The sequence below is a fragment of the Haliotis asinina genome, chromosome 9, assembly GCF_037392515.1.
Source record: "Haliotis asinina isolate JCU_RB_2024 chromosome 9, JCU_Hal_asi_v2, whole genome shotgun sequence".
NCBI lineage: Eukaryota > Metazoa > Mollusca > Gastropoda > Lepetellida > Haliotidae > Haliotis > Haliotis asinina.
Window position 1 is genome coordinate 41,847,721 of NC_090288.1, and position 12,516 is coordinate 41,860,236.

Consider the following 12,516-nt stretch of genomic DNA (forward strand, 5'->3'; position numbering starts at 1 on the left):
ATTCCAACAGTAGGTACAGACAAACACAATAACCCAGTCTATCATCAACAAATACAATGGTCCAAGTGAAGACACAAGTTCGTCCACCGCCTTGGTGTTTGATGAAACCCCCAGCTATTGATTCCAAGCGTAAAGCAGTGAAGCACAGGGTAACTACGGTATTTTATTGAGTAGATGCTGGTCACAGATACTAGTGGATTGATGGATCCATCAGGAGCATTGAAGGGTCGTAAAAGCATCTCCCCGTTTGATCTGCATTCGGGCGGTGCACTCCCTAATAGTGAAGCTCAATTGGCAAATGTTAGGAATAGGAACCTGCTAAAATGTACAAGACATCAAACGACCAAACTCGTGTACATGTTCCTAACCATTATTTGCGGTAATTGAACTCTGTTTATGAGAGTTCTCTGTAAATTGGCGAAGTAGAAGAGCTGAAGCGTTGTCAGTGCGGAGCTGTTCCTAAACAACACAATATTACGTAAGAAACCAACGTAAATTGTGGAATGGTCTGAAACGCCTTATCATTACCAAGTGGTCTGTGTTCCTTGTTGACAGAAAAATACCAATGTCCCGTTGTGTTGTTCAAAAGTAAGTGTCGGGGACGATTTTCATGATTCAGTTAATGCGGACTGGAATCTTTTGATGTTTCTGTGTTGGTTGTGATGGGAGTTCCTTTATGTGACCATGACTAATACACGCGATTCATGTACGTTGCCTAAGTGAGTGAGTTTAGTTTTATGCCATTGTTAGCAATATTGCAGCATTATCACGACGGGGGACACCATAAATGGGCTCCACACATTGTACCCATGTGGTGAATCGAACTCGTTGCCTAAGTGAGGATCTTGGTTTGAAATGAGTTTGAATACCATCAAACTCAACGGGCTACTGTAAAGGATAGACCAAAGACAGTTTGTGATTCGAACCCACCAGCAGACCCTGATGTAGGAATGAAACTCATACATCACGTGGGGATTCCGGAACAGAATAATATTTGGTCCCCGGGAATTAATGTTAGCCGTGAGGCGCAACAAAGTGGATTTGGTGGTCAGGCTTAGTGATTTGGTTTACTGAGTGGCGCAGCCTAGTGGTAAAAGCGTTTGCTCGTCACGGCGAGGACCCGGGTTCGATTCCCAACATGGGTACAATGTGTTCCGCCCATTTCTGGTGTCCCCCGAGGTGATATTGCTGGAATATTGCTTGAAGCGGCGTACAAACCAAACTCACTTATCCATCCTACCCCCGACTGCGTCACTGGATGTTCACAATATCAATCACTGGATTGCATGGCCGCCATTCATTCAACAAATACGGAATCAAATAGGGGTCTTTTTCATAATCCCTTAATCTGGATTAACAGAGTTGTACTGTGTAAAGTTTCAACGGAAGTCCCGGAGAACGCAGGGGAGGCATATGAACAACACATTTGCGATTGTCTAGCGTTAAATTATTAAATGGTTCAAGTCTTGGACGTGCGATTCTATGAAACCAAAGGTTCTGAACCCAGGGTGTCATTGTGCTGAACAACCTAAGCCCTATGACTACCTTAAGTCTATGTTAAGGCATGGCAGTTACGGCCACGTTAAGATCGCTTTGTACTGCGGCACCAAGGGCCTAGATTTTCGAAGCGCTCTTTGCGCTAAGACAGTCGTAAGTTAATGTTAATGAATGGCTCTTACGACTATCTTCGCGCTAAGGAAGCTTCGAAAATCTAGGCCCCGGTCAACAAAACGTTCGTAGCACTTCGACATTCGTAAACGTATGAGTTACGACAGTTCGTAACGTTAAGAACGCTTTGAGGGGCGGCACCCCGTTTAGTGTGTTGTTGTTGGTTGGTTGGGTTGTTTTAAATGATCGAGTTTGGACTAGAAAATCTGGTTATGAACACCACGAGCATCGACTTGTGCAACTAGGTTACGATGACATATGCCAATGTGTTGTGACGCTAATATCAAAAGTTTCACTTACTTTCATATATATTATCATCTGAGCAAAGGTCCCGTAAGCCTTGTTCTGCCCCTTTCAAGTTCTGCTTGGTCTGGTCGATCAGCTTGTGTTTATCTGCAGGGCACCTGCTCTTCAGGCCTTCCAGGCAATGCATAGCTTGCACGAAGGAGCTGAAACAGGCAATGACGTACAATGAACAACAGGACATACACTCAGTTAAAACACCAATCAATTTAGATAAGGGCACACATTAGGGCAGATTTTTGAGGTGAGTGAGTATGGTTTTACCCGCCTTTAGCCATATTCCTGCAATATCATGGCGAGCATCACCAGAAATGGTCTTCACATTTGTACCTGTCACATGGGGGAAATCGAACTCGGGTCTTCGGCGTGACAAGCGAACGCTTTAACCATTAGACTGTCCCACCGCCCTTACATGTTTGTAACACATCCTTTTACAAGGAAATCGATCTCTCGATCATTAATTCGTAAAGCACGGATCGCCCTTCGAATCGAGTCAATATTTTGGAAAAATACTTAACTGTCAATTCAAAATCGATTCCTGGAGAAACAATGATAAAGAATACGAAGAATGTTGTGTCCAGGTGGTAACTGTACCTAAATGTGGACACATATTTCACTCGCATAGGTATGTTGCGTCAGGACGTACATGAATATGGACAGATATTTCATTCACAAATCTATCGTGACACGCCCTCCAGACATATAACAGAAACCATATCCTTCAAACTTTCTGTGCCATTATCCAGAACGCTGCATGCAATGTCAAAACACTGTCGGATCTTTTATTGTGAAAATAAATATTCTCTAACGAAAATATTTTCACTGTAAAAGTCATTATCACAACGATGATATCGTCCGCAACATAAACTCCATGATAACGATATCATCGAATAAAATTCGTTACCGCAGCATGATATCTAAAATAAACGTCCTTGTCAGCCAACTCTTTGCCGCTTGAACTGTTCAACTAAGTGCAAAAGTGCCCTACGAACCCCAAGATTAGTGCATTATCACCATTTAGGTTTCACCCCAAAGAAAAGATTGGTTTTTACACCAACTTCCCAAAGCACTGGGCGCTATGCTCAAGAGCCTCGGCGTGATGCAACGTTCGTTTTATCCGTTAGGGGTCGGATGATTGAAACGGTGTCAAACATTTACTGACTTTTAAATCGATTTGGAGATTACATCGTCATAAAGCGAGTAGGAAGGGAGTTCGGGGGACAATGAAGGAGGGTGGTGGATTAATTATGACATTTATATTGTCATAAAGCATGGAAGAATCACGATTGCATCATGTAGGCTGTGTGGGGTTGTGGAGGATTCGGAAACGGACGATGTTCTTGTGTCTAGACACCGTTATTTTACAAGGAAACACTGGCAGTTGTCAGTGACTAAGCCTTCGTGTAAATACGGTGGGCGTTCATTAAAAAGCGGGTGAACGAGTAGTATGATTGTAATGCTGGTTTGGGCGATATTCCAGCAATAGTAAGTGAATATGGTTTTATGTCGGTTTTATGTCGTTTTTACCAACATCCAAGCAATGTCATTGCGGGGGACTCCAGAAATAGCTTCACACACTGTACAAATGTTGGGTGCATTTGGGTGAGTGAGAAAGTTCAGTTTTACGTCGCACTCAGCAGTATTCCGGTTATATGGCGGTGGTCTGTAAATAATCGAGTCTGTAAATTGGCTGGACCTGACAATCCAGTGATCAACAGCACGAGCATCGCTCTGCGCAACTGGGAACTGAAGTCAACCAAGTTAGCGAGTCTGACCACCCGATCCCCTTGGACGCCTCTTAGCAGTGCCGCCTTTTATGGCAAGCATGGGTTGCTGAAGGCGTATTCTACCCTGGACCTTCACAGGTCACATAAGGACTAAAGCGTTGAACATATTAATATACTGATAACATGATGGGTAGGGTTATCCACATGACACCCAAATTTACCTATGATATCTGTGGAAATAGTACTAACAAGTACGACTTTCAAGCTCCATACATCATTGTAGTACTTCCGTTCAAGAACTACTAATTGACGTTTCCTTATATATCGGTGTCTATGTAGACAAACATCTCTGCGAGTCATTTGGACCAAATGATAAATCGGTCAGATCACCCAAAACTTCTTTATTGAGTAAAATAACGTCTTAGACATCAATTATTGTAAGAATGGGAATGACATTATCTGATGTAAATATAGTTACCCTTGCGTCGTTCCGTCGCGTATGGACATAATACAATACCTACATCGAATGCATCGATACTGCAATTTTGTATTCCGTATACCTTGTATTATACGGATACACAATCAGTTCATTATGACTGTCTCTATTTGACGTTCGACGAGAGCGTACACAATCAACGATCCCTCTGTGACAGGTCATTAAACTACGTTGATAACGAACATGCTGGTAATGGACTCGTATAACGAACTGTTTTGCCCTGAGCCACAGATAAAGCGGGCTACTTATTTGTCCCTCTGACTTGATCGAAGTTTCAGTCGAAATGCATTTAACCAACTACAGTTACATCGAACCCTTTGAGTTCGTTATATAACCACCGCTAACTGTAACATTTTCATAATATAACTTTCTAATCCTCACTAATGCAAAAACAACACTCCTTACACGTTTCACAATGTAGAAGACAAATGCGACGTCCCCATACAGATTCTAATACTACTGAGTTAAGTGCAGTAAGAAGTTGTTCATCCATAAAGTTTGACCTTATCTGACTCTCCAACTGTCACTCAAAGAAGCTTCACTATGGACTAACAACCTAACAATTTGTTGTAAGAACCATCTTGGATAAGTGAGTGAGTTCAGGAATACGCCGCTTTTAGCAATATTCCAGAAATATCACGGCTGGGAACACCAGAAATGGGCGTTACACACTGTACCATTTGGAAAATCGAATCCGGGTCTTCGGCGTGACGAGCGAACGCTTCAACCAATAGGCTACCTCAGCACTCCACTACCCCACTCCGAACTTTGACGAAGCTCGAATGGCACCATGCGTCCCGTGCGTGAAAAGGCCAGTATCATCTCCTACGGGTTTCGATACTCAATAATGCATGAATGATTTGCGGGATCTAGACTCGATTATTTCAAAGGTGTTCGTGATATGTTTTTCACTCACGAACATAAGCATCTATGACTTGCATCTCATTTTCTCCAATATAACAAAAAATAAAATATTTCATCAGCGGCGAAATCCTCATTAATCACATACGAATCAATTTGATATGACCACGCATTATTGTCGTTTACAGATCATGAGATGCTGTTATTCCGCTCAGGAGAATGCAGCAAGCTGCACACCTCCCATATCAGCCAAGCCAGAACACACTTCACACCATCGGGCAGACCGCTGGAGCCTCCCAAGAGCAGGTCTTCAATTCGTTTAGACAATACCCTGCACATGATTTGAGTCATAGACTGCTTGGGCAGCAAGTCAGCGGCGCAACGATACTCATAAAATAATTAGTCCCGTGAATTGTGGCGATGGTATGCTGGAGGACCGTTAAAAGACGAGTTACCCAGTACGCCAGCCTGTGTCCTAGTATACACGGGTGCCATCTTGTCTGTGAACAAGAGCCAGCTACTTGATGAACTGACGCAAGCACCGGTGGGCTTGTAATATTGGGCAATGAGTGTATGAATTAAATGTTGGATGTGGAATTATAATGTTAGATAGGCTCATAGTTCGGTCATTTTTATGTCAATCGTTGCAGTCGAGTGCTGATTGGTTTTATGAGGCAACTGTGCTCAGCGTGTTGCTCAATATTGTTGAGGATCTCTCTACAAACATTGCTGGTTCCGTTTCGCTTTTTTATGCTGAGATCAAAAACATGGAAAATAAGATTCCAGTAATCTAAAGTAATGCTTAGAATCGGAACTTCAAAATGATGACATTTTTGGTTTGATATTGACATTTCAAATCTGCCAAAGATTAATATGTTTTTATTTTTTTCATGATAGATGTGGAATAATACATTTCGACCAGACAAAGTTGAACATTACGAGCGACGAAAAGTAGAAGTATTTCTTGAGTGGGTGAATGAAGCATTAGTTGGCATATTTTCAGCAATATCAGCGCCACACTGGTGACTGAGAGTATTCCGATGAACCGCATTACCACATCATAGAGCCTTCCTTACCACTAGTTGTTTGTTTGATGATTAACCTCGTCATCACATCAGCAACATTCCAACTATATGACGGCGGTCTGTAAATAATCGAGTCTGTGCCAGACAATCCAGTGATCAACATCATGATCATTAATCTAAGGCTGACCACCCGATCGCGTTCGTTGCTTCATACGACAAGCATGTGATGCTTAAAACCAATTGCTACCCGGATCTTCACAAGTGAACATCAATGGAGAATGGGTCTGATCATCACACACGCCTTTGAAAACAATTTACAAACTTCAAAGTCATGTTGACAAGATGGCGAATTGAGATACCCTGTGGCGTGGCAGTTAACATATTCAGGATCACATTCAGGATCAGATTACCTGGAAAACATATGAAATTACTTTAAATAGTCCCTGAAGGGTAGAGGGTTAGGTTACCGCTACTATGCGATGTTATCAACTGTACCTCCAGGATGGGACGCTGCATGCCGAGTAACAAGGTTTACTCCAATATGGCAGCATGACAGTATTTCGTCTGGACCTTGACATCACCGTCGCCACCACCCCGTCGTAATTGGGACGAAACAGATCAAAACAAAATCTTGCTATTCAAACTTCGGCTTGTGTTAAACCTTATTTGGTAGATTCGTATCTCTCATAAAGTCTGGAGCCCCGGAGACAGATAGCAATCGGGCACAGCCGTTTTGACCGCAATGTTGTGTTTCATGCTGAGCTATCCACAGAATACATGATTCGGAACATCTGATGTCTAATGAAGGTGAGAAAAGTGTGGTTTCAGATCGGTAGACCATGACGATTATTATTTTTTTATGATGTATCGGATTGTAGATGGAATGGGTGAGGGATTTTTTTAAACCAGAAGCATTATTTTGGAGTCAAAGCTAGTCGCCGGTTGTTGACGTGATTTGTAGTCATAGAGACACAGGAAACAACCAGGACATTCACTAACATTCTAAAGGTGAAAAAATATTAAGAGCTTAAAACCCCCTAGAAAATGACTAGTAAATGTCTCTAGTCTAGAAAATGGCTAGTTAAGAAAATGTGGCAAGTCTTGAAAAAGAAAGTATCAGAGCTCCTTATGTTCGTTTCAGAGACAAGTTGGTAATCTAAGAGAACTCTGTCAGACACACCGTTTTAGCATCTTGGGGAAGCATTTTCTACAATGAAACAGTAACAGTTTTGGTGTCCTAGTAAGTTACAGGCGGTCCGTCCAAAAACTGTACAATTCCTGCTAGCCTTTCTCCAAGACTGTACTGAATGCTGAAACCATAGCTGTATAGTAATTCTATCTCTCGTATAAGCGGACAAAGGGTCCCAGTCTGTTGTTTATCATGTTCTGGTCACTATCATTCAAACTATTAATTTTTACAACAGACTTTTGTAGGTCTGGTTTACCGCTGATATGGCTGTTTGTTAAAACCATGAAAGGACAGTTCAGTGTCACTGGACGACTATCTCAAAAGTCGTTTCATTCAGACCATCCTCCAATTACACCAGATTCAGGAAATGAGTCCAGGTATATATATATATCATTGTGATGGAATAATGTGAAAATATTCTGGAAGATTGAGACCGTCTTGGATGGTGATACCACACCGGCATGTTAATTACACGTACGGTTCCAAGTTGAAAGAAACGTTAATAACCCTTGCACGATCTGAGAAAAGAGACTGTATCGCCATTGGCTCCAAACGCTGTTTAATCGGTGCTCTTATCGTCACTGATTACAACTCTGTAAATATGTCCCTCTACATTAATGTTCTCGTGGCTCCCCCGAGCTATGCGTTTTTGGCTCATTTTGATAAATCTTTGATATTGTTTGTGTGCCCCTTGAAGTGTGCTACTCAAACACAAGCCGGTCAAACATCACGGGAACTGGGAGTTAAGTAGAGATGGATTATTTCTGTCGGAGGGCACCAGACATCAGCAATCTTTCACACAGTTGTAATAACGACCCTTGGCGCGGTTTTAACATTAGGGCATATCGCTGCTCTTGTCATGCAGATCTCTGACACGGTCATGTGACCGCAGATCGATGAAGTCGATGAAATCAGTGATTAGAGTGGTGGTGTGGTTTACAAAGATGTAGAGTTTGGTAAGTGTGATGTTGACAGGAAACTTGGTTTTTCGCCCCGGGGTTTAACATGAGTTGCGGTAGTACAACTGATGAACGCGACAAAACGGTGCTCTGTGCGATGCCCATACACTAAAGCTTGGACACATATGATTTTGATGGAAACAAATGCTTTCATTTCAAAGGGGTCTTCTTTGCCTTCATGGAAGATTCCGAGCCCGAGGAAATGTAGATTTGCTTAACTTAGGGCTTTAGCATTGCAGAGAGGGTTAGGCGGAAAGGAAATAATCCGGTTTAGTGACTGGGAGACAGACTACGATTCGGACTGTGATAAGCATGCATTTATAAACCATTATATGATGGGATGACACCAGGTTATGGGGAAACGGTAAACAATAAACAACACGTCACGTTTGTTAAAACGCAGATTAAACCGACGAATAGTTCATTTGGAGATGTTATTTTGAACAAGCAACCTTCCGTTGCCGAGCCTGCCAGAGAGGTCACGTGAACTGATATTTCACCGAAGTCTAGTATGACGTCAGTATCACTAGATATCACGTCACGTCTCCATGGAGACCGATCTTGAACTGAGAGATTAGCTACAGGTGAGGGATAGAGGGTTCACATGCTCTTATAATTCTTGTTTCAGGCAACCACCCACGACATTACAATGTACATTAGAAGTAACGGACACGTGGGGACCGAAATATTGTAGAAACTACCTTTAACTTAATTTCCAATTTTATGAACTTTTCAATGAAATTAATAACATGAAAATTCAAGAGCGCATGCGCATACGCGACATTAGCAGAAAAATTGTGTTCTCTAAAGTAATGGCGAAAATGACAGTCTGCCTTTAACGAAACTCCTTATAAATACTCCGTGGGTATCCAAAGCCCATGACCCTCCTATGGCAACCAATGCAATCGGGTGGTCCGGCCCGCTGACTTGCTTGACACATGTCATCTTGTCCCATGTAGTAGATCGATGTTCATGCTGTTGATCACTTGGTTGTGTGATCTAGACTCGAATATTTACTAAGAGCTGTCATGATGGAAAAAGGGGTATATTTGGTTGAAAAGGTCTACATCCTCCGGTGTGATAACCAAACTTCGTTATAGAAATTAACAGCTTACGGTGCAGAATGATCCATTTTACTCAAAAAGTGACGAGAATGTATGGAAAGTGTCCATTTCAGTTGTCCTGAAATATGCTAAACACTCCAATTTCAATGCTCGTGAAAGATTGCAGCTGATAAAACAGTATGAAACGTTCGTGCTTCCATTATGCGTTGTGGTCGTATTTCGTATCACTTTGAGCCATTAATTCGGTGATATTCTCTCTTCTGAATGCAGCGCCACAACACCTGTCTGAGGCAACTCGACAAACAGACGATCACAAATATCTACCCAGTTTAATCTAATACCTCAACGTCTGTGCCTCAGTGCCCGTTACTGATCACGTACATAGACAATGCGAAAACAGGTTTATATTACTTCTGCAAATACGAGCGTATTCCGGATCTGTGATGCATGCAAATAGGAATATATTCTCCATCACTGTATCATGTTATGCGATCGCTCAGCGGGAAGCTGTGCACAATCTAATCAGACACGAATTTTAGTTATTGGTTTCAGTAATTGCTTTTTGTTAATATGCAGAGACCAGTTCCATGTAGATCGGAGAGTTAAATTAAATTTGCTTGCTGGTCCTAACTGTCTCGACGTAATACAGTGTATTTCATATATAATAAACATGGTCGCCTTTGACTGAAATAATTGGCGTCAGCTCACGAGCCGTATTTTAATCATCAAGAAATCAATTTTTGATATTTGAAGACTTGAATTTGCATTGCGTCTTCTCTGTTACCTTGACATTTTGATATAATGCATGATCGATTTCACAAATGATGTAGGTCACACTGACCTACATGAAATGCTTGCATTTTTCGTTAAAGCCAAAGAACTCCACTATACTTTGTTAGCGTTTGTAAGATGGTAGCACGCAATTTCCGAGATTTTCAAGGCAAAATACCAATACGAAATCGCTGAGTGCTTCTTCACATCGTAAATACAACAGTCACAAAATAATTATAACGCTAGCCGGACACGTCAATCAAAACGTGAGGGTGATTTCTTGTTCAATACAAACAATGTATGTGTGTCTACCTTGCCTTCCTGCAGTAATGTGAGGCAAGATTTTCAAACATCAATCACGTGTAGTGAATGAGCTTAGTTTTATGCCGCTTTCAGCAATATTCCAGCAACATCACGGCGATGGACACCAAAGTCACGAGTCAACCCATGAGGGAACTCGAACCCGGTTCTTCGGCTTTAACCACTACGCTACCCCACCGCCCCCAGACACGTGCAGGGATGAAATATCACTGCAGGACTGATGCCTCCATGAACAAGGAGTTAGCATCAGTATCACAGCTAGCCACCACACTGTAACCACCTTGTGGACAGAAGAGTTAGACCGGGATCTATTCTGCCACCAGGGCTGTTTAGCCTGTTGACGGAACATAACTGGTTAATGAACAAATACACGTCGAGCTAATTCAAACCGAGTCATTTCGCCCGAAGCATCTGCCACACTGATAACACTTTATCGAAAACGCATAAAAACTATTTCTTTTTTGAATCGTGTGTTGAAAATAGTTTTCATGAATCGTTAAGAATATATCATTCACCATTATCCATGTCTGAAAGATAAACAAAGATTATACAATCATGCCGAATTACTCTTTCCTTAAAGACACTCACATCAAACATGTTTTGGAAATACACAAAAAACGCGTTCAAATGTCGAAACTAGACCCATTGAGTTTCTGTGATCCCTCACCAGTATCTTGACAGTTTGAATCCAAGTTAAAATATTGATTCAACGAACATGATTCCACTCTCGCGATAAAGTGCTTTTAAGTACGATATCTCCACCATTCTAAAGGATATGTAGTTGAGACGAGCAGAGCTCCTGACAAGAGAAAATCCCAGGCTTAGACACCCGATACACCCTCTCATCTCCGGGTTGAACCGCTGTCTGTCAAAACCCATCTGTAAGTGCGGTTTTAAGGTTAGGATTTCAAACTCTGAGTTGGCTTGAGAGGGTCGGGAAGTCTTGCGAATAAACTGTGACCGTTGAATAATAATTATCATCTTACCTCAAGGTGTTGAGGACTTTCGGGTATACTTGATGATTGAGGAGTGATTTATGGGTAAGCCCAGTGGCTTGGGAAATGTCGTAATTGGCTCTCAAAGTCGGGTTTGTTTGTTGAGAGAATGTTTGTAGTATTTTATCCGGATCTACATTTCAAAAAGGGATTTGAAGAACGTGAGTGAGAAGTGATTTATGGAATTCCCAAATACTCAAATAGCGATATGAAGTTTATTTTATTTGAACAAGAAGAGAAAAACGCTTGGCAGCTTGGTTAATATAGGGAGTTGTCAGTTCCGACAGTTTAATTAACTCACACGTCAAAATGTCAGCACGACCCGTTCTTCTACCACGATTTAGTGTCAAAATCTAGTTATTCATTTATTGTCTATCTTTTCTAATCTTAAAAATACGAGAGAAGACCAGACTGTGGGTAAATTAAATGTAAAAAAAAAATCAAATATTCATTAAATGATTGACAATGTGTGATCATATTGATTAGGATTGGGAGGTTTGACGGAAAAGATGGTTTTAAAAATCCATTAGCAATTTTAATTTTTTCCGTCCTGAAATGGGACGGTGGGGTCGCCTAGTAGTCAAAGCGTTCGCTCGTCCCGCCGAACCCCTTGTTCGATTCCCCACCTAATGCAATGTGTGAAGTCCATTTCTGTTGTTCCCCCGTCGTGACATTGGTGGAATATTGCTAAAGGCGGTGCAAAACTAAACTCACTCACCAACAACCTCCACCGTGAAAGAAACCCCGCACGGGCATTCTTTGACTGTTACTGACAGGTATTACAGTAATTTCAAATATTCGTGAACTTACACATAACAGCGAACGTATTTGAATGGTGTCGAATATCGTGGCGCCATCATTCCCAAACTGACCCATAAACCGAAGACCGCATTCCCAAAGTGTTTTTTCAATGTCTCGATACCACGATATTTACCCATAACAATACGACAGAGAACCGACGACTCGGCTTAAGAGCCTGACCTCGAATCACCTCTGATGTTTATGTCGTGCGGTAAGCCGTTAACTTGTCACAGACAGCTTGACCAGGGAAGATGAAGTGACCGAGCCCTTAGTGATACAAGCTCGGGCGTCCCCACCATCGGTCACTCTTAACTAGGCACATACGTCGCTAAGGAC

General features: G+C 41.9%; 1 protein-coding gene across 1 annotated transcript in view; it reads right to left on the reverse strand.

The window, feature by feature from the left end:
• Positions 1-12,516, reverse strand: part of LOC137296777 (uncharacterized) — a 132,311-nt gene that overhangs the window by 23,721 nt on the left and 96,074 nt on the right. Inside the window, exon 3 of the mRNA XM_067828630.1 lies at positions 1,969-2,117. Coding sequence (XP_067684731.1) covers positions 1,969-2,117 — 149 coding nt within the window. The remainder of the gene's footprint in view (positions 1-1,968; positions 2,118-12,516) is intronic.